Genomic DNA, 26,475 nt, shown 5'->3' with positions numbered 1-26,475 from the left:
ATCCTTATTTATTGCAAGTTCCATGCTGAGACATCAGCTTAGGTTTTCCAGTAACCTCGCATGGGAAAGAGCACAAAATGAACTTCTTCTTTTTTTTAAAGAATGAATTAGTGGGTTCTTTTCTTTTGAATTGTAAAGCTATTTGTTTGCAGTGTGTTGGAGCCCTTCTGAATCTAAAGGATTTTGAGGCTGAAACACGAGATGGATGAGAGGGGAGGAAGAACAATTGGACATAATTATGGAAATAATTGGCAAGTTACTGTAGCCTACAAGCTTGATGTGTTATGCAGAGAATCGCTAAAGCATGTACATCATTTGAGCTAGCAATAATATAGTCTAGCCCACATAATTCATGTACATTTAGAGTAACATGCAAACAGAATAAATAAGTTTCTTTACCGGGAATTGCTGCTTAGAATTTTCTGTGTACAAGTTCTTGACGGTTTTTTATCTCATTTACCACTCTCTACATTCGGTAGAAACTGCTGATGTAACTGAATTCAAAATGATGACGACAACAGCAACAACATTAATAATGGTCTTTCAGTCCTGCCAAAGGATATTTTTCATTGTAATCCTTTTCTTGCATTTTTGCATCCAAACATACCACACACCTCCTACTAATTTCCTTCTCAGCCAGGCAGCTGTGATGAGGTCTACACAGAGCCATTATAAGTCCCTTGGTGTTGCCAGATGCTTACTGCATCTTAAAACTGCATGCTCGTATTTCAGGTGTGTGCAGTTTCTTTGTAGGCTTTCACCTTTTCTTTGGAAGGAGAGTGGCCTTCTCATTTCCAGACTTGCTGAGTGGGTCTGGCCTCCTACACTTCCCCCCCCCTCCCCATTGCAACTTAACATAATAATATTAATGTTCCCTTTGTTTGACCACCCAGTCAAAACATTGCCGTAACCAAAGACTGATTTCTTTGAGGTGGAAATCCATTATAATATTAACTTCACTCCTAGGTTTCTGTACATTTTGAATCAGGATTGTTCTGTCTGATTTCCACAGCTAAAAGAGCTGTTGTTACTATCCAGCTTGGTAGCATTGCTTGGTGAGCAAGAGTATTTTGCCTTGTGGCTCAAAATCTAGTTGCTTGCTCTTTGATGTGGGCTTTGTTCATTACTAGTTTCCCTCTTCAGCTGTAAAGCATTGGTAGTCACACAGAGGTATTGTGGGGCTATAATAATTAATGATTATAAGCTTTCTCAGCAACAAAGCACTATAGTTTTCATTAAGCTTATGATATCAGTGGGCACCATGTTCATTAATTATTTTATGAATTGTAGTGGACTAGCTGTGCAATTATCATGCTGTAAAATATACAGGCATGCTTTCTGGTTACCTCAAGGTCTAAATCATTGTGCTCAATGATGAGCCGAATATTATTGTAGCATTTGCGATGGGATAAAAAGGTAATTCCTGAGCCATTGCTAGGGAACCTCCTGCAGCTATAAAGCACTGGTGAAGATTTTGATTCTAATGCTGATTTCAAAAGGGCAAATTAAGAGTAGAATGCCTCTTAATCACATGTCTCATAAGTGAGATGAATAGAAGTGGAATCATTTCAAACCCAGCATGTTTTAACCAATAGGATTCTGCTTCTCTGTTTTTTAGACTTCTAGTCAAACGGAACTGGAGAACTGGATTACAGCAGTTCATTCTGCTTGCGCGACTGCAGTGGCCCGACAGCACCACAAAGAAGACACTGTCAAGCTGTTGAAAACAGAGATTAAAAAACTGGAGCAGAAGATTGATATGGACGAGAAGATGAAGAAAATGGGGGAAATGCATTTCCTCAGTTTGTCTTCCGTCAGAGACTCTAAGAAGAAGAAGACAATTCTTGATCAGGTAACCTCACTTTCATTCATTAAATATATGGCTATAAAATAAAATTCAGTTGTCCACAAGTGTCTGCTACAGTTATTGTCCTACTTTAAATAAAATTGTTTTTATTAAATAATTTGAATTTAAAAGTCCTAAAAACAACACAACACCAGAATAAACAACACGGTAGTACAGAGCAACTGTTATGATCTCAAGTAGCAGGTGTAAAACTGAAGATCCATGGGACTTTCTGCTTTCTTTTTCAACTGTGTTGCTTGCATGGGCGTTGCTAATGGTGCTTCAGAAGCTTCTTCCCCCGTGGAGCCTTGCCTCTGGTCATCTTCTGTACCTTATACTTCCAATTTGAATTTGGCAACGTTCAGCTGACTTGACTAAAAGAAAATTTACTCTGATGGCAAATATCTGTCTTACAATTGCAGTGTCAATTTGTAGCCTTAAGGAAGGGAACATAGGAACCTGCATTTACTGAGTCAAACCCATGGTTGGTCTTCTTCGACTTTGGCGATCACTCGTAGCTGAGTAAGATTGTCTTTCATGAACATGGTCTTAACAGTGTGTCCATAAGTGACTGTGGAAGCCAATTCTGGATCTACATGTCCTTCTACAGTGGGGGCATAGGCTTTCAGGCAGGATTTGATCACGGTGAGGGTTTGCCAAGCATGCCTTCCTCTTAGCACATTTCTCCCTTTTACCTGAGTTCAAGCATCTTCAAAACCCATGACGCCTTTGGTATAGGCCAGGCGTCGGCAAGGTTTTCTGGCCATGGGCCGGATCGATCCCACGGAGATCATCTGTGGGCCAGAAATGCGCAGTGTGATGCCGGAAATTGCGTCTGCGCATGTCCACAGTGCCGGAAATCGCTTCTGCGCATGCCCAGACACTGAAAATCACACCTGCGCATAAGCGATTTTCAGCATCTGGACATGCACAGACGCGGTTTCTGGTATCTGTGCATGAGCAGATGCCATTTCTGGCACCACTTGGTAAGTCGCCACGCTGTGCTGGTTTAGTGCAGCGCGTGGGGGGCTTGTCGAGTGGGCGGCTCAGTTTGCGGGTGGCTCGTGGGCTGATAAAACGGCCTTCGTGGGCCGCATCCAGCCCATGGGCCGGAGGTTGCCGACCTCTGGTATAGGCTGTTCTCCAATTGGAGCACTTGCAGGCCAATGTTTCCCAGCTGTCTGTGTTTATACTACATTTTTTAAGATTTGCCTTGAGAGAGTCTTTAAACCTCTTGTGTTGACCACCAGCATTACGCTTTCCATTTTTAAGTTCCGAATAGAGTAGTTGCTTTGGAAGATGATAATCAGGCATCTGCACAACATGACAAGTCCAAGGAAGTTGATGTTGAAGAATCATTGCTTCGACACTGGTGATCTTTGCTTCTTCCAGTACACTGGCATTAGTTCACCGGTCTTCCCAAGTGATGTCTACACAGACTGGCAGAAGCTCTCCAGGTTTCAGACAGGGAGGTCTCCCCACCCTACCTGGGGATGCCAGCAATTGGAACTGGTACCTTCTGCATGCACAGCAGATGATCTGCCACATCCTTGTCTAAAAGCAGATCAAACAAATTCTTGGAGGATATCAATGACTACTAAGCACAATGGCCATGCATCTCCTCCTGCTTCAGAGGCCCTATGTCTCTGAAACTTAGTTGCTAAGGAACACAAGTGGAAAAATGCTATTGCATTCATGTCCTGCTTGTGGGCTTCTCATGGTGTGATATTTACTAGGGAGCAAGCCCCATTGAGTTCACCAAGCCTTACTTCTGAGTAAGTGTACTTACGATTGCAGTGTTAATCATGGAAAGGAACATATGGAGCCCCCTTTGCTGAGCTGCAGCAGCTCTTTAACCAGGCCTCTAAATGTAACTAGAATGTTAACCAAAGAAAAACTATGCAGTATTATGGAGATTTCTATCCTTTTCAAAGTGTTTCCTACTAGCAATCTGCACGGCACAGGCTGATGGTGGCATTCTGCTCTGCATCTGACAGATGTTAATGTATCCCCCAGTGTGTTTTATTCATTTTCTTTAGTACAATGACAAACTTCATTGCTTTTTAAGCTGCTGCTGCTGACAGCCTAGGGATTTTTTTTTTATTTTTTTTTTTGCTGTAGTTCTGGTGTCTTCATACCTCTATTGTGTTTCATAAAAACACTCTCTTGGTGAGAGGAGAATCCAGCTGCAATAAAGAGGAAATTAAAACCAGAATTTTAATGTTATTAGCATCGTATCAAAGTAATAGTTGTATTCGGATGTCTCCCCCTTTGAAAATAAAGATGCTAACTTTGCTCCAACTTAGATCTAAATCCCCCTTATAAATATAATAAATTTGGACAGTGGAAGACAATTTTATAAAATCTGGTATCTATACTTGTGTGTTATTATATGGTATCATATGGACTTCAATGTTTATTTACCTCTGTGATCTTTTTCTTCTTCTAGATCTTTGTTTGGGAACAAAACCTGGAACAGTTCCAAATGGATCTCTTTCGGTATCGTTGCTACTTAGCTAGCCTCCAGGGTGGGGAACTGCCAAATCCAAAAACGTTGCTCGCGTTTGCAAGTCGCCCAACTAAAGATGCAATGGGCCGTCTTGGAATCTTTTCAGTGTCTTCTTTTCATGCACTGGTGAGTTTAAACTGATGCCAGAGGTTATTGTTGCTAAAATAGAAATCACTTGGTGCTTTTATAAGAAGGTTAACTGAGTGCTGTTGCTGTGCAACCTCTGTACATTTTGGTGATATAAGTCTGTGCTTGGTCTCTGCTGTCAGCAAAAACCTGAGTGCTATCTCTTTTCTGTCTCCAAATATTTTTGGATTTTTGGGGTGAAAAATTTGAACCAGTCTTAACATCTCAAAGACATAACATTATTATTATTATTATTATTATTAGTAGTAGTAGTACTACTACTACTACTACTACTAATAATAATAATAATATGTTTTATATATTTTGGATGCTAGAATCCTTTTTATTGCCATTCATTATTATAAAGGCTATCGTTCTCATTCATTGTTAATGGTGAGAACATGAGAAGAGCCTGCTGGATCAGGCCAATAGTCCATCTATTTCTTTCCTCTCAGTGGCCAACCAGATGCCTGTGGGAAGCCTGCGAACAGGATTCGAGCATAGGAGCACTTTCCCCTCCTGTGGTTTCCAGCAATGGCTGTTCAGAAGCATTACATCTCCAACTCTGGAGGCAGAGCATAGCTGTCATGGCCTTCAATAGCCCTCTCCTCCTCCATGAACTTGTCTAACCCTCTTTTAAGGCCATCTAGGTTGGTGGCTATCCCTGCCTCCTGTGTACTGCATGAAGAAGTACTTTTTCATCCGTCCTGAATATTACAGTGTTCAACTTCATAGGATGTCCATGAATTCTTGGGCAGGGTGGGCTTTTAGCTATCCACTTTCTCCCTGCAGTGTGTAATTTCATGTCACCACTTACTTGCCTTTCCCCCAAACTGACAAGTCTCAAATGCTGCAACCTTTCTTCATAGGGGAGTCGCTCAACCACCATCAATTCATACCCCATGAGCGCATATCTGATTTTTTGATTATTATTATTATTATTATTATTATTATTATTATTATTACGACAGTGTGCATCACTTTGCACTTGTTCACCTTGAATTCCATTTGGCAAACAATTCCAGCTTGCTTGACTTGTACAGACACTTGAGTCTTTTCAGGTACTCATGTGCATTCTTTTGTTTACTATAGGGTATATTTTCTGCTTCCGTCACCAGTAACAATGCTTCAGTATGCTCACCCACATGCACACTCACAACCCACACAGATATATTATAGAAGTACCGGTAACTACCACTGAGTCAATTACTGCGTAAGCAATAGTTGGAAAACCAGTTTGGTAATTATTTTAGTTGAAAAGTGGAAATAATAATCTATGGTACCCTTTACATTATTTCTGCTAGTGTTGTGATTTGGTCGTGTAAATCTTTTGGATAACAAATTAATAGTTTTAATAATACTTTATCCAGAAAAGTATAACTTAACTGGTCTCAGCTCATCATGCTGAAAGAGGATAATGTATAAATAAAATGAGAAGTTATCCAGTTATGTTTGTAGTGAGCTGTGGCATCCTCACCACCAAACCTATTTCAGGCTGTGTAAGAGAATGACCTATCCCTGAGCCCACCTTCACCGCAGCTGCAGCCAGAACAGAGTGGAAGGGGCAGCCAAAATGTGTCTGTGTGTGAAAGGCAATTTGAATACATTCTGTTTGCTTCTCAGAGGGAAGGAGCAGATGGAGAGTGCTGGGCACCAGAGATAGTCTTTCTAAGCCACCTAAGCAAGAGAGGCAGCTGAGAGCCCCACAGAGCTAGAGAGCAGGCAGGCATGGAGACTGAGCCCCTGGAGAGAGAGACCAAGAGGATAAGGTGCTGGGGAGGCAAAAGTGGAAGTAACCTAGGAGTGAAGTAACTCCTTTTCTCTGCCCCAATTTAAAGAGGGTGTGCTTTGTTGTTGTTTTGTCTCAGTTTGCCCTCTAGGGGTTACTGACGGAAGTGCTGTTAACTCATAAACTCTTATAGCTAAAGGATGCTTTCGTATTAAATTGCTCTTACTCGTGTTACATAGCTCTTTCCCTGGGCTCTCTCCGTAATACAGCATAGCCACACTGGTTTCATTTCCCAACTGCGCTCCAATAATAAGTCATCCTTGTCATACCTTTCGTTGCTCTGTCTTTCACAAAATGACCACATAGGCGACCTAGTGATTCCACTTGGACTCACCAGTTGGGAGAAAAATCCCAGGTGTATAAAATGTTGTCCTCTGCCCAAGTGATGCTACCTTAATTTGCTTTCAGAATAAAATATAACTTGGAATTTCTGCTAGCAGTAGTCCTTGATGAGAAAACAATGGCCTGTTGTTGTTGAGAGTAGCAATTGATGTTTATATAGTATTATGTAATTCGTAGGAATGGTAACAGGATTGCCACCTATGAAATGTATCTAGTGTATGGATGCTGATGGTAAAACATAGTTAATGTTCAGCAGTTTGTCCTAATGAATCACTCTACTCTGTGTTAGTATCTGGCTCTAAAAGTCAAACCAAAAATGGGTTTAAACTGATAGATTTCTGAAAAGAAGTATGATGGGTGGTATTCAGTTAAGTTGGACTCAGCGCAGACCCATTTAAATTAATGAACATACTAAGTTAGGTATATTGATTTCAATGGGTCTCCTCTGAGTAAAACTTAGTTGACTCCCCCCCCCCATGTCTACCTCAGTCCTCAGAACATACAAGGTAATTTTTGATTCAACATAAGTTATACAAACTTCTTTAAAAATCTTGGCACACCTTAACATCTATGGGTCCTCATTAAAATTATGAGGTCTGGCACTCTAGCTTTGCTCTGATTGTGGTATCTTTTGTTGAATGGCTTTTAATGCACCTGACAGGTGGCCGCTCGCACAGGCGAATCTGGTGTCAGAAGAAGAACACAGGTGATGTCGAGATCAGCAAGCAAACGGAGAAGCCGTTTCTCTTCTCTTTGGGGTTTGGACACAACTTCAAAGAAAAAGCAAGGGAGACCAAGCATTAATCAGGTAGCCTACCTCTTGAGAGAAAAAATTGCAAACTTCTTGGTTGGATCCTGAGCTCCAACCTGTTTTGGGGGATCTGGTATAATTTTTCTACAATCTCTGAACTTTGCATTTCCACAAATATAGGAACAAAGTGTGGCAGATCTTGGTAAGCATCTTCCTTTGGTTTCCCACACAGGGTGTTTGGGGTGGTGATGAGACTGGCACTAGTTGGAGTTACCGCTTCATAAATTGTTAGAAGTATTGCTAGAATTTCACCACAGCTTATGAGCTGTTTCTTAAGTGCACTTTTCTGGCCTTGCATTTCTCCACTTTCCATTTGATCTGATTCCCTCCACATCCCTGAATGGGTCTCAGTAGGTCGTGGTTTAGATGGGGCCCACCACCCTTGTTGGATTAGACCAGACAGCCATTTGCATTTGGCTATTTTCCTAGCCAGGAAGGAATTTTATCCAATTTTAATTTGAGATGATAATTTCCTCCCTTGAACACTTATTCATTTGTCCCAGTAACATGAGATCTTTCCAAATTTAGAAAGCATTTGCATCATCCTATTGTAATTTAAAATAGCACGTTCTGTGCCTCTGCAGGTGTTTGGTGAAGGAGCCGATTCTGTAAAGAAATCTTTAGAAGGAATATTTGATGACACTGTTCAAGAAAGCAAGGTAAAAAAAAGAGAGAACATTTTATTAATTTACACAAAGGAGTTCAATTAGCTCGTGAATCTGTTTTTAGAATGAAGCCCACTCCTTTAGGACAAAGTAAAAGTATTGAAGGGAAGAGCGAGTCAGCCAGAGGTCAGCCTGTTTGAAACATGGCCAAGCGAAGAGGTAGAGGGAGCTTGGCACTGTTCAGCTCCAAACCTCCAATGGTATTTCTGTGAGAGAGGCCAGTAGGTTCCATGGTCATTGGCCACTGGAGGTGGGTAGTATCCTGATTCTGTTGTTTGCCGATGCTACCATTGATTAAACCTTTGTCTATGAAGAATATTGGGGGGGGGAGGGGAATTCCTTGTATCAGAAGACCTATTAGTCAATCATTTTTAATAGCTACTTTTTAATCAGGATTGAATTTAATTCTGCCCCATAACCTATATTCACACCTGCCTCTATAAATAAGATGGAGGCAGGATTTTTTCTTTCTTATCAGGACATGTAAGAATGTAGTAATTTGTTCTTGTGGATCAGAGCAAAGTACTTGTCCAGTTCAGCAGTCTTCCTCCAGCAGTAGTCAGGCACATGCTGCCAGGAATTTGGCCCTCCAGATGTTGTTGGACTATAACTCTCATCCCTGATCATTGGCCATGCCAGCTAGGGCCGATGGGAGTTGGAGTCCAGCAACATCTGGAGGATCACAGGTTCCCCACTCTAAAAAACAAAAACAAAACAAATACTCAGCCTCCCACCTTCCAGAAGGGATTTGCAGAGAGTTTCATTTGGTTTCTGAAATTAAAGTCCCCCCCCAGGGGTTCAAGAAAAATCTGAGGAGGAATTACAGGGCTGTGTTTACTGTGCTCAAAGCTCTGTAGAGCTGAAGTAGCCATTGGGAAATGGCTTTAGCTGAATGTACAGGGATAATACTTTCCTCTTATATGGATCCCACATTATTGTCACTAAGATTATAATTGTAATTGCTTCTTTGCCCGGACAACCAGGCATGCAGCGGTGGTTCCTTTTAGGGGCAAGTCTAGCGCTTCCTGATATTCCTTGATTCCTCGCCACAACTGTTCTCCATATTTGCCCTCTCAAGATCTCAGCTGCCCTTTCTTCAGAGTAAGGCTCCTTCCTGCATTCAGCAATTCTCCAGGCCCCCAAACATGACTTTGCTCTTAATTCTGCCAAGCATAGTCTGCCCTTTTTGTCTGAAGAGGTGTTAGATTTTCATGAGGGCAAAAATACTTTGGCAACAATATGCATTTCAGCACTGCCGCAAAACTATTTTGTACGTGGCGAAACCTCACATTACTTGCATATCACAAACAATAGCAATGCGCAGGCAACCTGATATGTAAAGACAGGGCTTGAACATTTCACTTTTATGTGGAAAATGACTTCACAGAGACCACTGCTAATCTGGGTTGATGAGGACATATAAACACACCGTTCTCTGTGTTTGATCAATGTCTACACTGTAGAGAGACTTCTGCTCTGCCAATTACAGCCCTATCCTGTAACTCCCTAAAGAATACTGAGATGAAGCACCATTAAGTCTGGGCCAGGGGGCATATTTTTAATCGAGCAAATGGGTGTGTGATTGCATTTAAAACTAATGAGAATTCCATACATCTGTCACTTGCTTGGAATTATATTCCTCAGGGTCTATCTTAAACCTACAAAATAAATAAAAAATTAAAATTAAAATTAAATGCATGCAGCAGGTTGCCACTGGGCAGTTCAACCAAATCCACAATGACTTTCACACGTGCAACTCTTTCTGTTGTGAATAGTGAGAATAGTGGTGTCTCTTCTTAGATTTATTTATCCTCTTGGTTTTTGTGTGTGCATACATTCCCCCCCCCCCCCGGTTCCAAGTCCAATGTATTCCAGGCATTTTTTGCAAGCACACTTCTCCCTTGACTCTCCTATTGCATGTGCAATAAGGACGCAGGCATCAAATAATTATCCCTTACCAGAGTGGATAGACGTCAAAGAAGAAGAAAGGGAGTTGGCAACTTGGAGGCCAGCTGACAATCCTCTGGGGGTTGAGTTTTAATGGGTTGCCTTCAGGGAAGTCAGCTCCCTACCCATAATATAGTGCTTTAATTTTGTTATTTAATTTGATAGAAAACAAAGGCATACTTTGTGGCCCTGTATTTGTGTTTAACTGGCAAATGAATCAGTTGTATTTGAGCAGAAGCGTGTTAATAACTGTGTGCATTTCTATTCAGAGAGAAAAAGAAGTGGCGCTCACCACAGTCCACCCACATAATCCTGATTCTGACATCTGGGTTCATGAGTATTTTACACCATCCTGGTACTGCCTGCCAAATAACCAGTCTGCTCTGACGGTAGTTCACCCAGGGGACACAACACGGGATGTCCTGGAAATGATTTGTAAGGTAAAAAAAGAAACACTATAGGAAATAGATTTTTGAATTTTCTACAATTATTTGAAATTGTGATTATAGCCATTTTACTCCCCTCCCCCCTCCCAGTTCCAGAGTGTTCCAACTATAATGAGCCGTCCTGTGGTTTAATTTTACAAAAAATGGAAAGTTGCACAAAAATGCAGAACTGGATGGATTTCCCACATTTGAATCATCTGCAATCTGTGACAACCATATGTGTATGGAAATGTTTGTCATTGCACATCCTAAAAACCATCCTGAAATTCTCACTCCTTATGGAAGATTTAAATTTTAAGATTTAAATTTTTATTTTATTTTGACTTCTCAGCATTTATTTGTAGCTTGTGCCTATATTCTCCTATGCTATTATCATTTCAGCACAAGTTTTAATAGAATTATATATGTGTAATATATATACACATATAATTGTGAGTTTGGTTAAAATTAATATGTTCAAAATCCAAATAGCGATGTTCCGGTGCAGAGGTCTGTAAATGTTTCAGTCGCACTCTTTTCCACACGTGCTGAGCCATCCCTTCCATTTAAGTAATGGTGGAAGCTTTACATGAATGGGAGCTTATTGTTTGCACTGGAGCTCTTTCATGCTGAATCATTTTTATTTTGTATTTATGTATAACTTTGAGGTTTTATATACCCTCTTGCTGTGTATTCCTGTCACCTGTGGTACCTGAACTTAATGGCGTTATCCACTGGAAAAGTGGGTGAGCTCTGTTGAAATGAATTTTTCCCAGAGCATTTTGGTCTAATTTTTTATTCACATTTGAATAATGAACTTTGCGCCAATGCCCTTCCAATGTGCTTCCATTGATTATATTTGTATATTCAGCAAAACATTTTGTCTGTCGTTCAGTTAAGTATGTTCTATTACTTTCTCATGTGATTCACCTATTTTTCATCTGTATCTTCTCTATCAGTTTCCACACTAAGCAACAAAACTTTTCAAACTTCATACTTTTTGAATTAAAGTTTGGTATTCAGTTAAACTAAATTGACAGAACTCAGGTATACTGTGAGTGTGATATATGCACCTCACTGCATTGTAATCAGCACAAGAATTCATATACTTCTGGATTCTCAGGTGTATTTTTTAGGATTAACAACTTATCCATCTATCTATACAAACATGGAAATTGGTCTTGAATCTGCATACAAGTAGCATTTGAAATTTCCTCTAGTACTGTGACACATTCTCTATTTCCACACTTAGATTAGCCATGAAAGATTGTATCATAGTAGATATTAGTGGGATTGTTTGCTGACTGTCACAATTTGTGAATTGTTGGTTTGGGGGGGGGAGGAGGAAGGAATTTTCAGATAAAGATATCTGTTAGCTGGGTTGCAACAAATTTAACTAATCTGTTTTCTGAGTTGTAGTGTTGGATTCTTTTAAGTATGGGACAAAGGGATGCGGCTGGCGCTGTGGTCTGAACCACTGTGCCTCTTGGGCTTGCCGATCAGAAGGTTGGTGGTTCGAATCTGCACAACGGGGTGAGCTCCCATTGCTCTGTCCCAGCTTCTGCCAACCTAGCAGTTTGAAAGCATACCAGTGCAAGCAGATAAATAGGTACCGCTGTGGCAGGAAGGTAAATGTAAGTCCATCCCCTGTAACATCCACTAACCAACTAAACTGAAACCCTTAAAGCAATTTGTTTAACACTTTGAATCTTTCATATTCAAATGATGCCTTCAGAAACATAACTTTATGGCTTTTAAAGAAAAGCCCAGTGTTGCACAGAAGGTATGAAGAAAAGCATTTTTTATGGGTAATTATATATTGTATTCACTGGCAAATGAATTTCTGGAGACTACTGACGTTCTCGGTGAGAAATGTCTCATTGTAACCAAAGGCAGATGACACCTTTAAAAAAGACACAATAGGCAACAATTATAAAATGTTCTTAGCAATCATTTTATTTTTAGAACTTTTACATAAGCAGTAAGCCAGATTCTCAGCCAACAGATACTGACTGCTCTTTTCCCTTTACTTTGCATTTTGTGAAGATAAATTCCTAAGTCCATGTTCTACTTCTTTTTAGGCTTTAAGCCACAAACCTATTGGGCCACAGTTGGAACTGTATTAATCAAGTCCACTTGGCTAAACTGATTTGTGGTTCAAGCTGTGAATCTGCTTCTTTCCGTACCAAATTATCAGCTTAGGGAAATGCTTATGGTTGCATTCTTTCCTGTAACATCTAATAATAAATCTCTTTCTTCTGTCTCTTGTATTCAGCTCATTCTTTTTCCTTTAATTCTCTGATCCACATCATTTCACATCAGTTTGCCATCTGCCATCTGAGAACCAGTCGAGTTCTGGTATAGTAAATATTTCAAGCTCTACATTTCATGTGAACTCCTTCATGCTCTAGATTGTGTTGTTAAGATTCCCCATGTTGTAAATCTTCCCTTGACAGTGGGAACCCAAGGGTTTCAAATGCTAGATTGAATAGATGCTCAAGATTACTGTCCTACTGTAACTGTATTGATTGTCTGGGTAGTGTGCTGTGTATTGAGCATTGGGGTGGCGGGACAAAGGTAGCTCAGTGGTAGAACCCATGCTTTATATAAAAGAGGTGAACCTCAGACCCAGAGGGTCAAATCTTGCCCCTCCAGACCTTTCGGTCTGGCCCTCGGGGGTCTCCTCAGCTGTATCTCCTCTCCAACCCTGGATGGACAAAGAGGGGCATGTGTAGAAACCACTACACTGTACAAAGTTAAAATTCACATTCTTTGCTCTGCCCACTTTTGTCTCTGGTGCTGGAAGGTTGCCAGAAGGGAATGCAGCCATTAGGCTGAAAACAGTTCCCAATTTTTGCTGGGTTCGATACCGGGCACCTCCAGGTTTTGCTGAGAAAGTTTGAAACACGAAAGAAGCCACTGCCAGACACTAAAGAGACAACACAGAGCTATACGATCGGTGGTCTGACTCGACATAGAGCAGTTTCCTGTGTTCCTGTTTGGGGAATCTCTAATAATGAGCTCGCTATTTTCAAAACTAAGGAAGTTTATTATTGTAGGGTTCCAGAGATGATGATGACGATGACGATGACAACGTCGTCGTCGTCGTCGTCATCATCATCATCATCATCATCTTTCACTAGGCATAGCAACCAACCTTTTCTTGGAGGTCTCCCTTATTCTGGGAGAGCTATGGTTTCCCCCCCACACACAAGAAAGGAAATAGTTTAGAAATTGCTGTGCATCAGCAGATAGCCATCGGTATGTGTGGTTAGCCTGGTGCTGCCTGGGACACTAGTCCCTGTAGGTTCTATTAACATGTCGGACTAAATCTCACTGACATGCCTTTCAGTCACCGCTTCTCCTGACAGCTCTAAAGCTGAATGAGCTGTGGAATGTACACGAGGCTTTTGCTGATTGCTGACTGACAGAAAGAGGCTGTCGGAAGGAGGCTAGTGGGTCATTGGTTCCATTCACGTGGTTTTGTTTGCCTGTTCTTGCGCTGCCTTGTCAAGTTTCATTTCTGAACATTTCTCAAGCGGCAGGCTTCCCCAAGTCTTTTTGTTCACTGATAACGCAGCTGACTTGACTTCCAGTTCCATCAACGCTGAAAACGGTTCAAATTCTGTTGGGTTTGTTGGGGGAGGGCGGGAAGGAAGGGGATGCCTGTAAATTAAAAACAACCTAGAGCTTTTTGACTAGGTCAAAAACTGTGCTAATAGGCAAGGAGAGATGCTGTCTTCACAACAGATTTGGAAGCAGTAGGCCACATTGGGACTGATGTTAACTCAGTGTCATATGAAATAGCTGATGTGGCTCCGTTTAGAATTTGCTACAAGCCTGAGGCTAGTAATGATTGCCCTCAGGTGTGTAGATGAATGGCAGTGGTCATTTGCTCTCCCTTCCCTCCCAGATGCTGTTATGTTATTTCCCCAAAGGCCAGAGCATTGGAGAACTAGTGGGGTTTTAATTTTGAAAGAGATGCAGCCTTGCTACCTCTGCCACCAGCCTTGGGAAGAAACGTTCCAATCCTTCTGTCAGCCTTTAAACACAGGAGGGGAAGCTGGGTTGGCTTTCTGTTCCACACTGAACCTTTCCTTGCACTGCTGTCCTTTTACCTGCTGTGGAAAAGAGTTGTGGTTGTGTCTGTATACTTAGCTTCAATGGACCAGAAGTGCCAGCTGTTTGTTCAGAGGTAGGGATAGTGTGGTAGTACTTCAGCCAGCAGTTGGACAGCCAGACGTTCATTACCTTCAGGGCAGATGTGGGCCCATTCTGCAGGCCATTTTTTTGTTGTTAATGGATCTTCTGTTAATTGTGAGGAGAATCAAAGAATCATAGAGCTGGAAGGGTCCCAAAGGTCATCTAGGCCAACCCCCTGCAATGCTGAAGCTGCACTTGTTTGACTTTGCTTTATGATTCCCCAACTGCTTCAGATTTCTGAAATAATTCTAAAATGGCACTTCTTATAGTGATCATATATAAATTCCACTTGTAGGGAATAGGGAATAAGAAGGTGGAAGTGCAAATGCAAATGCTATAACATCCAGCTAAATATAATTAACTCTTTTAAAAAAAATAAAATGAGAGAATCTGGTAAACACATTCATGGTTATCTGTTTTGGGATAATATTATGTAATACCTGGAATTTTAGGAGCCTTTTTCATTCAGAATTAGCAAGTATTTGATAACGTGATGGCAAAATTTGGTGAGATTCAGAAAGTAGCAACCCTGGTCTCCTACTGTATATGTTAGATTTTAGGAGCAAGCTGTTGCCTTTTCCTATGATACAATTAACTTCTTATCTATGCTAAGTATAAGCAGTATTTTCATCCACACTGTAGGTGAGCAGAGCTGGACTTCAGCAGGGCTTCCCACTCAGAGGAATGCTGTTATCTTTGCAATATCGAGACGGGGATAAGCGAGCATTTCTTTTCTGAGTGGCAAATAAAGAATTTTTCAGGGGTTGTTTAGACAATATCTTTATAAAACATCCTTTTAAGCAAGAAGACCTTCCCTTCATTTTACAGGAACATCTTTCACGAAAAGAAAATGGTTACTTGTGCTCTTATCTATATCTTGCAGTAACCTTCTCCCCACTCCCACCCCCTTTTCCCCCTTTCAGGCACATCAGCTGGATTACTCAGCTCACTATCTACGACTTAAGTTCCTGATGGAAAACCAAATGCAATCCTACATACCAAAGCCAGAAGAGGATATTTATGAATTGGTAATGCTCACCCTTCAATAATAATTCTGTGCAACGTTTCTTGTGAGAAAAAGACTCCTGTTGTAGTGCTTGGTCTTTTTTGGTAATTAATTGCAAGCTATTGATACTCATAAATATCAATGACTTTAAACTAGTAGCACAAGATAATTTACTTGTGATGGTGGAACAAAAGATTCTGATACTGATATTATTGCTGTTATTATTACACTTGAATTCTACCCTTCAAGGAGCACATAGAGGTATAAATGTTCCCCCCTCCTCTTTATGTTCACAACAACCCTGTGGGGTAGTTTAGAGACTGGCCCAAGGCTACTCAGCAAGCTTTAAGGCTGGATGAGGGTTTGAACCAAGGTCTCCTAGTCCTAGTCCAACACTCTTAATTTCTATATGAGACACTAATTTTAGTAATTCACTTTTAAGCAGTGTAGTAAAAATTCATGGCTTGTGATTGGTATATATTGAAAGAAGGGCCTAAGTTTTCTCAGACAGAGGGAGCATCATTGTGAAAGCTTCCATGGACATTGCAGGGTGGTCTCTGCCAAGCAAGATGGAGAAAAGAAATGTGGATTTCTGATGCAATGAGAAAGATGGTAGATGCTGACCCCCAGTGGAGATGAATAGTAGGATGACTGGATAAAAGGGAAATTATGTGCTTTTATTTCTGAGGTCAAGGCAGCAATCTTATACAGTTGTACCTTGGTTCTCAAACGCCCTGTGACCCGAATGTTTTGGCTCCTCAACGCCACAAACTGCCATTCCGGTTTTCAAACTTTTCTTGGAAGCTGAATGTCCGACGCATCTTCCATGAGTTCCGATTGAGTGCAGGAAGCTGTGTCTTGGTTTTTGAACATTTTCAGAAGTTGGACTTCCGGAACAGATTCTGTTTGAGAACCAAGGTACGACTGTATGTGCTTGCCTTGGAGTGAGTCCCATAGAGCTCAGTAGAGCTTGCTTCTGAGGAGAAATCTAGGATTGTGGCTGCAAATCTAAATGGCTGAAAATGAAGCTTAACACTTCTGCAGTAATTTGCTGTTGTTCTTTAGAAATGCTATGAGTATACCAGAGTATACAAGTATACATATGCATATGTAGTCCATGCAGTTCAGCTTGCTTCTCAGTGCACACCTATCCCTCTTCCACCACCTTCTGCCAACAGTGACATTGTGAACCGGTATTTAATTTAGCAGTACGATCTGCCAAGTTATTATTTTTATTAAATTTATTTATTAAATTTGTATACTGCCCTTCATCTGAAGAACACAAGGCTGTTCACAACATAACAATACAAAATGAAAAATGAAAAATTCTCTTCACATTGCTGCTGTTCTCCTTTAGATATCTCTGTCTTCACTCTTAATATGGTATTAAAAGAATACTGTGTGAAAAAGTAACAACTGACAATATATGTCCTCTCAACAGACTCTCACTCTCTCTTTTTGCATTTTCAGTTGTATAAAGAAATTGAAATCTGTGAGAAAATTACTCAGAAAATTCGGATTGAAAAATCTGACACGTCGTCTGATAACTATGGTGAGTTTGACACACACACCCTTTTCATATCTACTAAGCATGATTTTAAATACACCTTCAGAGGATTTATTGAATAAACCATCTGTGGTCAAATCTCAGGACTGTCATTCCCAAATGGTCAATTTCATGACTGGCTGTCCCATAGAAGTCACAGTGTGTGCCTCAGTATTAAGGCTTCTCATGAAACATGGCAAATTGGCCATTTTTGTCTTGCCTGAAGTGGTGTGCTAGATTTTCATGGCGGTTGATTTTAAGTGCAAAGTCTGGCCATTTCAAGAGCGGAGTCCTTCCAGGAAACAAGCCTCTCTTTGCTAAACAAATAAAGACTTTTCACACTGAGCAAGTCACAGCATCATCCCCAAGAAAGAGGGGGCGATATGCACATAGCTAAACATGAAAAGTCACTTTGTACAAGGGCTGGCTTTTCTTTCAGCAGAAGCTGCCTTGTATCCTGCCACTGGATTGGGACAGCTGTTAATCAGATCCATTTAAAGATACGTAGTTTTTTTTGTAAATGCCACTTTTCAGGATGAAAGATTATCCCAAAGCAGCTTAGAATAAATCAATCACAAACAAGAGCAATCAAACAACATTATCAACTCTACAGCAATACATAATTGTTAAATGTAAAAGTGAACAGAGCAATAGAAAATTAAAAATAACATAAAACCATCAGGGTTAAAACCATTACTTACACTTTTAATTACCTGCCCACGTTAAAGTAGCTTGCATACTTCTATGTCCTATGTTTTTGCTAATTAACAAAAATTACATGTTGGTCATTAGCAAATAAGGCTGCCATCTTAACCCACCTTACCTGGGAGTAAACCCCATTGTATTCAATAGAACGTATTTCCAAGTAGTTATGGTTTCGTTTGCATTGCAATTTATTAAACCCCCTCCTTTTTGAAAGTATGTACAACTACTGACTTCTTTGTTATGTAGACACCACCTAGTGCTAGTCATCTGAACCCAACCATTTTTTGCCTTTATACCCCAAATATCCATCTCTGAAGCTGTGATAATGCAGCGGTCTCATTTTTTCCTGCTGGGCTTCCATTTAGGCAGTCCTGTTCATAGTGAATATATTATCTAAGATTACCCTTTCTTGCTGGCTTTGAATCTCTAAACACAATGAGATGTCTGTATTTCGTGGTACACAATGATATTCTACTGCCTCTTCTTTGTCTCCTTTCTCTTTCGAAAGTGATGAATGAAAGTGTCTTTCCATCTACAAAAATTACTTTGAAGGCAGTTTGATTGAGAATTGGATCCTATCACATCTGCTTCCTTATAGCTAATGGCCAATTCTATGTTAAATATATTTCCCCTAGGAGGGTCATAAATATTTTGCTTAATAAACAAAAAGGCAAGCTGCTGCCTACATCTCCCTAGGAAGCCATCGAATTTCAGAGCAGCAAATGCCTCGTTTTAAGAGAAAGCAATAAATAATGCATGATAGTTAACATGTATTTACATCCTGCATACTTTGGAGCAGATGATACAAACTGAATGCACCTTGAGGCAGGACAAAGTCAAATGCAGATATCAAGTATGATGCACACTTTTAATCCAGGTGTTGGCAGTTATTTTCCTGAAAAACATTTCCCTGAAACACTCTGTCTCTCTGTGTCTGTTTCCCTTTCTCCCACCCCCACAATTTTAAATATATGTGAGCAACTTGTGCCTTACCAGATTTAGAAAAAGTTTAATATGTGGAGTGACAACATGGCTTTAATCTTGGTCAGGCCTGTGTATCGCACAATTCAGTATAGTGCACAGATCTGACTGCAAGTGAGATCTATGTTTTGTTTAATATATTCACTTTTTTCCCTCTGTGTATCATGCACATGCAGAATCTAGAAAGCAGAACCATAAAATTTTGCCCAAAACAAATTAAAAAAAAACCCCTGGGTATTATTGTTGTCGTCATGGGGTGTGGTATTCTGTTTTAGAGAGTAACTTGCATGGGTAATTTCCAAACAGACTATATGGTGGGAGTCTGGTGGGAGTCTGGTAAAAATGGTGGGAGTCTGGTAAAAATTGACCACATAAAGAAATGGTTTTACTTGAGTAAAGCAAAGTTAATGGAATGGATCTTTTTGAGAAATTAAATCAAATGGTTCTCAGTTTTGCCACTGGATATTTCAACAGGCTTTTCCCTGTCCTCTGTGGAAGAAGAGGGGATTCGGCGGCTCCATGTAAACAGCGTCAAAGAGACAGGCCTGGCTTTCAAAAAAGGTAGGGTACCAGGGGGTGTTGTATTTCCCTTTAAAACTTTTTTCAGTGTTCAACAAAATGAGCCCTTTCCTCTTTCTGCTATTCAAGATTATACCAGATCTCCATTGCACCTAGGACAAAAGTCATTTAGGAATGGCGACAAAAAGTGAAACTCCAGTACCTTCCAAATTATGATACTGTTCAGTCCGTCTCTTATAATTTTACAAGATGAATTTATTGTGAAGCTGGTAACACAGTTATGTTGAAGATTGACTATACAGTGGTACCTCGTGTTACGTATTTAATCCGTTCTGGAGGTCTGTCGGTAACCAGAAACAGCTCATAACATCAGTGGCGGAGGAAGCCACTTGGCCGCCTGGGGTGGCAAACCCGGGGGTACCCGGGGGCGTGGTTTCGCTCCGCAGCACACATGCGCAAGCCATCAGTGTGCACCTTTTACCGGGCGGCGGTGCTTGGCTTGGGCATCGCGGGACGGGGGGGGCGCGCAGAGTGTCACCCCCCCTCCAGGATGGAACATGGGGCGCCCTGCCCTCAATGCCCCCACCTTGCTACGCCACTGCATAACATGAGGCATGCTTTCACTAATGGTGCCTCCCGCTACTGCTGCACCGCCGGCGCACAACTTCTGCTCGCATCCCAGGGCAAAGTTTGCAACAAGGGGCATCTATTTCCAGGTTAGCGGAGCGCATAACCCGAAGCATTCGTAAGGGGGATGGTACGTAACACGAGGAACCACTGTACATCTTTCTGGACACCGAAGGTTGATATTCTTCCCTTTGCTGCATCTTAATATCTTGTGATAGTTCTGTTTCATATTGATTTAGGGGAAATAACTCAAATGATCACAATAAGTAACCTCCAAAGAGGGTTGGGGGAGGAATAAATCACATTATGTGTACTTCTTTTTCAAATATCTGTCTACATGCATGTTTTGAGAACATGGATATCTTAACTTTGAAAACTGGACAGCAATATACATTTATTTAGAATTCTTTTTAAAATTATGACATTTATCCTACTTTTGGAAACCTTCACACAATAATTACAACATAATTTTAGTATTCTTGCAATACTAAATAAATTATAAGGGGCTCAGCTCTCTATTCAGTCATGAACTGACATAGTGCCCTTGGGTGAGTTACTTATCTTTCTTTGTCTTAGTTTTTCCACTTGTAAAATGTACATAATTCTTATTTTCTAATAAAACAATTGAATGGACAAATAAAATCAAGATTGTAAAACATGGAGCACAATACCCAGAATGCTCTGCCATGCTGGACTGAGCCTCATGTTGCCAGCCACACTTGCATCATTACAGCGCATCTTTGTGGTTTGTGCCCTAAAAGGGGTTTTCAATAATGAAAAGTTTCTTGTCTGAAAGAAATAGCATATAGGCCAGAAGTGACTCCAACTCCCATCATTCCTGACTGGGGCTGATGGGAGTTGGAGTCCCACAACATCTGGAGGACCACAGGTTAGTCATTCCCACCTTAGGTAGACATGAAATCCTAAATGCTGAATAGAAATCCAACTCTGATGGATAACTTTGAGTATGACTCTTGATTTTCTGCTTTCTCTTTGCAGGCCTGAAAGCTGGTGATGAGATCGTTGAAATCAATAAGAAAGCTGCTGAAGACTTGAATTCAGCCATGCTAAGAGATGTTCTTGTCCAGCCTTCTCTGTGCCTTACAGTACGGACTTATCCTGAGAGAGAGGCAGGGCAGAAAATAATGCAGCTGCCGCAACGCCGCACAGATGGTTCACTCGACCTGACCGACAGTCCATTGCGCTCTGTGGGCAATAGCCAAGGTACCCATGTTTACTAGCATTGTGGGCTTACATTTCTTCAGTTCTATAAATGAGACTTGCTGCTTTCAAAAACAGAAGTTGCTGCAATTTTAAAGGATACTTCTTTTTAGTTTTTAATCTTATGTTTCTCTTGTGGTGTCTTCCTTCACCTCTCTTCCAAACATCTTTTTATTTTATTTTATTTTTAAAAACTTCTTCATGTATACTACTGCCAGGCAAACTTGATGCAAACATTGATACATTTAAAAAGTTCCAAACATCGCTTAGTTTTGGGGCTATTGCAGCTTTCGAAAGTGTCTCTCTGTTTTGCCACAAGATGTCAGCAGTGTCCTATGTGAAAGCGGTTCTGTATAGGATTCATTTGTCCACTGAACATGCTTGGTTAATAACAGAACAAAAATGAAAATGTTCTTAATGATGCAGTGCGGAATGGACCTTTCTCTAGCCGGCTAACATGAATAGGGGAGTCAAGTGCCTGTGAATATGCAGTTCATATTGACTGAGCAATTAGTCTCAGACAGCAGGCGTTCAGAGCATGTCCTTGTATGCCCACAGGCTATAGCATATTTCATACACTACTGTGTTTACCAGGAAACCTGCAGCATCCTAGTGGCAAAACAAGCACGAACAAATCCTAAGAAATATGCTTTTTAGGTCATTGTGGTCCTAAATGTTCATAGTGAAATAAGAGTTCAGGTAAGAAAGGAAGGGAAGCAATGGATTCACATTGTTTGTGTGAATATTTTACCAGAAAAGCCCAGGTGCTTCCCAACAGGCAGGCTGTTTGTATGAAATTTGGTTGCTACCCCACACTTTCTAAGCACAATTTTCTTGTTACTTTTCAAGCCGCAAAAAGTCTTGGGAGGAAAGTGATGGGAAATTGTAGTGGAAAGTATGGGATAACAGCCACTAGTTAGCTGTGCCGTATCACCTATGTGTGAAAACACAAGCTCAATAAGCAGCTAGACAGGAAGCTCCCCAGATCTTTCCTTTTTCTGCTTTCCAGCACAAAAGATAAGGCTTTTTGCATGGTAGGAAAGATAGTCACAAACTCTGGGATACTACCGGTACTGATGTTTGCAACATCTGCCAAAAAAAAAAAAAAGAGAGAGAGAGAGAAAGAAAAAAGAGAAGCAGCAGAAGCACAATTTAGTCCAAGGGTCAGCAAACTTTTTCAGCCGTGGGCCGGTCCCCCGTCCCTCAGACCATGTGGTGGGCCGGACTATTTTTTTGTGGGGGGAGGGGAATGAACGACTTCCTATGCCCCACAAATAACCCAGAGATGCATTTAAAATAAAAGCACACATTCTACTCACGTAAAAACACCAGGCAGGCCCCACAAATAACCCAGAGATACATTTTAAATAAAAGGACACATTCTACTCATGTAAAAACATGGTGATTCCCAAACCGTCCGTGGGTTGGATTGAGAAGGCGATTGGACTGCATCTGGCCCCTGGGCCTTAGGTTGCCTACCCCTGATTTAGTCATGGTTGAGCTCAGTTGAGGAACAACATATTTGAAGTGTAAGGTAAAAACTGAGGAAAAGGAAAGGGGGGGGGAAGAGGGAACAGACCTGCTTGAGCCCTGAACAGGATATAATCTCCTGGAAGTGTGCATTAGGTTGGAAGAAGGAACGTGCTTCCATGGTTGACCCCTATCCTCATGCTGTATATCAGCAAAGCACCAAGGTGCAGGTCTTTCAGGCAGCCTTTTTCCTGAGCCCCTTTGCGCGCTGCATAGCATAGGGAGGAAAAGCTTCAAGAAGCAGGAAAAGAATTTTTAATAACATTAATTTTTGTTTTCAAATCTCACTTTTTAAGGATTCCAGAGTGAACGTTTTGTAGCCAGCAGAGTTTAAAGCCACACTGTTTTTTTATTATTAATTTATTTATTGAATTTATATACTGCGCTATACCTGGAGGTCTTCACTTTCTGTGAAGTAACATTGTTCTGGCCATGTCCAGGAAGCTTTTTATATGACCTACCGCACTGTCAGATGCTCCTCATTGATGGCTGTATATTATCCAAGCCAGATAGTAACTTGAGTAATTCATGTGCGTAAATCCCAGGTGCAATTTTGGGCACAGTGGTCTGGTTCACACATCACACTGAACAATAAATGAAGCTGCAGTTTCATGTGAACAAGCAGCATGCTGTTGCACGCTGCTGAACTTCTGAATGTGTCTTTTACAGAGTTTCATAGTACTACAGAGTGCCATAAAAAGTTTTGAAAAGATGAACTGTAAACAATACCGTATAATGTAACGTAAATGGCCCACTACTGCACTGTGTTTAAATAGCAATTGTAAAAAAAAAAAAAAAATGGTTTCATTAAATGGATAGGGACAGCTGTTTGTGTGTTTGTGTACATGCACAATACCACATGACTCATTTTTATTTGTGAGACACAGTTTTGGTTTTAGGAAATTTTATTGAATGTTTTTGCATTACTTTTTTGGTAAACCGCTTAAGGATTTGATGATATCCAGCAGTAGAAATTATTTGTACACACAAACATATATTAGCCAATAAATAGATGCAGACAGTAAAAAGCATTCCGTGTGTTCAGCTGTTCATTTAAGGCCCAAATGGACATTTGCTCTCTATTTGGGACTGAAGTCTTTGCTGCAGGAAGTAGATTAAGGCACGTTTTTCCTATAACAGGAAAGAAGGCCCAGATAACTATAAAAAGTATTAGGCTCATCAGAATAGGGTGAGATTCCACAAGGCTTTAAAGGGACTGTTGATCATAGTAGAGAAAAATGAAGCTGCTCAAACAATATTGGATATGTTGGTGGCATTTTAAAGAATAGGTACTATTTTGGTTAAATACTGAAATCTATTATTCAAGTAATATATTTTCAGTGCCATGGTGTTAGATTTTTGATAATTATTTAAAAGAACTATTCTCAAGTAATCAAGCAAGGTGAACAATTAGGTGTTTTACTTCAGCTTTGATATAAATTATTTGAGGTATCTTCTTGATTTGAGCCATATGTGAAACAAAACACCTAAATATACCATTGTTCTTGCTGAGTTTTGCCCTCTTCAGCATGTTGCATCAACAAACTTAAAACTGACATAGCAATGGTGAGTTTGCCTATTATATAAAATTATATCAAATAATATCAATTATTGTATATATTATATTTTCAGGTTGTTAAGGAACAATTTGCCAGCAGAATGTTAAAAGCCTATGGCATGTACCAGAGGATCACATGGCAATTTGCATGGTGCATTTGGCAAACTGCTTGTTTATTATGTATTTCTTTAAAACATTTGTAGCCTGCTTTACCTCCGCAGAACTCAAAGTGGCCAGCAACAATGAAATTAAAAACCATTTAATGACCAATAAAAGCAGTACTGTTATCCCCATCTGAGATACAGTATTTTATTTTGAGCTCTTCAAGGTATTTCTGGAAGCAATATATTAACATAATGTTTTACTTATTAGAGCAGAATGTAGGTAATTTTTAATATATTTCTAAGCATCTCATGATTACTGCTCCCATTCCAGCAGATATAGTGTCATAAATGTTTGTTATTTCATGCATGCAACACTACACACAAGGCTATGAAAAATACTCCGTGACCACCACACCCACCCACCCCCCACTCCGATGTGTAAAGGTAAAGGGACCCCTGACCATTAGGTCCAGTCACGGATGATGCTGGGGTTGCGGCACTCATCTCGCATTACTGGCCAAGGGAGCCGGCGTACAGCTTCTGGGTCTTGTGGCCAGCATGACTAAGCCGCTTCTGGCGAACCAGAGCAGCGCACGGAAACACCGTTTACCTTCCCGCTGGAGCGGTGCCTATTTATCTACTTGCACTTTGATGTGCTTTCGAACTGCTAGGTGGGCAGGAGCAGGGACCAAGCAACGGGAGCTCATCCCGTCGCGGGGATTCAAACTGCCAACCTTCCGATCGGCAAGACCTAGACTCAGTGATTTAGACCACAGCACCACCCGTGTCCAATATGTACTTTTTGCAGATCAGTAATAGGCTCCATTAATGGCAGTTTCAAGTGATCTAAGTGAAGAGTGCTCTAATAAAGGCAGTGGAGAGAGAAAAGGTGTTTGTATTTGCTCATGACATATCAGTGTTTGCTGTGTTGCAATTGTGAATTGTTGTTCAACCCATTATTTCACACTTCTTTCTCATCCTAACAGGACACTTGTTCTGCAATGATCAGGACAGCTGTGCTGAGACAACTCCAGAAGAGGCAGAAGTGCATGTCTTGGAGTCCTCCAGTGAGAGTGATAAAACTGGCAAGGTGTGAAACTTTCATTTTCACATTGTAAATAGCAGAATCACTGCAGGCTAAAAGCTGGCATGCTGACTTCACAGCTGTGTGCGATTAGAGCATCTCTTCCAGGATAATGTTTACCTTGGGGTGTTTTTTTTAAAAGTGTTTACATGATATGGAATGAACCCAATTAGAGCCTTGATTATACCTCGACACCACCTGCTATACCCAAATGCTCCCCCTTTGCCCATCATGGGTCGGTGTGGTGTGATAGTAATGATCTTGAATATAAAACACTACAGCCCCTTTTCTTTGGTTGTGAGTCTCCCTGAATGCCACAGTAGACTTGCCACATTTTCAGATGCACCCCTGCCTCTGCTTATAATTCTTAATACAATGGTACCCCTGGTTACGAACTTACCAGTAATTCGCTCTGGAGGTCCGTTCTTAACCTGAAACTGTTCTTAACCTGAGGTACCACTTTAGCTAATGGGGCCTCCTGCTGCCGCCGCACAATTTCTGTTCTCATCCTGAGGTAAAGTTCTTAACCTGAGGTACTACTTCCGGGTTAGCGGAGCCTGTAAGCCGAAGTGCTTGTAACCCGAGGTGTTTGTAACCCAAGGTACCACTGTATATGACAAGCTCAAATATATTTTTGCTTGTAGCAGAGTTTTCATGGTGGCATCCTAAATGGAAAGAAATGTTAGGTGTTCTACCGTTTGATTGCAGCGGAATTCAGCAATTAAGTTAAACTGACCAAACAACTGGATTATTAATTGGGATGCATTGCCCGTCCCAATTGGGAGCTTATTAACATATGAGCATCCTAATTTATTTTTATGGGTGCTCTGTGCAGATGAGGGTTTTTTTTTTGTAACTGTGTGTGTAAAAATACAATTCAACTTTAAAAGGACAAGCATTTCAAAAGTTGTTTGATGAGTGCTTTCATTTT

The 26,475-nt window shown here is 40.7% G+C and overlaps 1 protein-coding gene across 8 annotated transcripts in view; it reads left to right on the top strand.

Moving 5' to 3' along the window:
* The window catches only part of TIAM1 (TIAM Rac1 associated GEF 1), a 176,710-nt gene that overhangs the window by 126,622 nt on the left and 23,613 nt on the right, over positions 1 to 26,475 (top strand). For all 8 annotated transcript variants that reach the window (XM_033146906.1, XM_033146905.1, XM_033146900.1 and 5 more), the window contains 10 exons: positions 1,619 to 1,852; positions 4,296 to 4,481; positions 7,274 to 7,420; positions 8,008 to 8,082; positions 10,305 to 10,475; positions 15,587 to 15,691; positions 17,140 to 17,221; positions 19,376 to 19,462; positions 21,047 to 21,271; positions 25,447 to 25,550. In XM_033146906.1, the coding sequence (XP_033002797.1) occupies positions 1,619 to 1,852; positions 4,296 to 4,481; positions 7,274 to 7,420; positions 8,008 to 8,082; positions 10,305 to 10,475; positions 15,587 to 15,691; positions 17,140 to 17,221; positions 19,376 to 19,462; positions 21,047 to 21,271; positions 25,447 to 25,550 (1,416 nt within the window). The remainder of the gene's footprint in view (positions 1 to 1,618; positions 1,853 to 4,295; positions 4,482 to 7,273; positions 7,421 to 8,007; positions 8,083 to 10,304; positions 10,476 to 15,586; positions 15,692 to 17,139; positions 17,222 to 19,375; positions 19,463 to 21,046; positions 21,272 to 25,446; positions 25,551 to 26,475) is intronic.

The sequence above is a fragment of the Lacerta agilis genome, chromosome 4, assembly GCF_009819535.1.
Source record: "Lacerta agilis isolate rLacAgi1 chromosome 4, rLacAgi1.pri, whole genome shotgun sequence".
NCBI classification, from domain to species: domain Eukaryota; kingdom Metazoa; phylum Chordata; class Lepidosauria; order Squamata; family Lacertidae; genus Lacerta; species Lacerta agilis.
The sequence above is the reverse complement of the archived record's forward strand: the minus strand, read 5'-3'. Positions and strand labels throughout refer to the sequence as shown.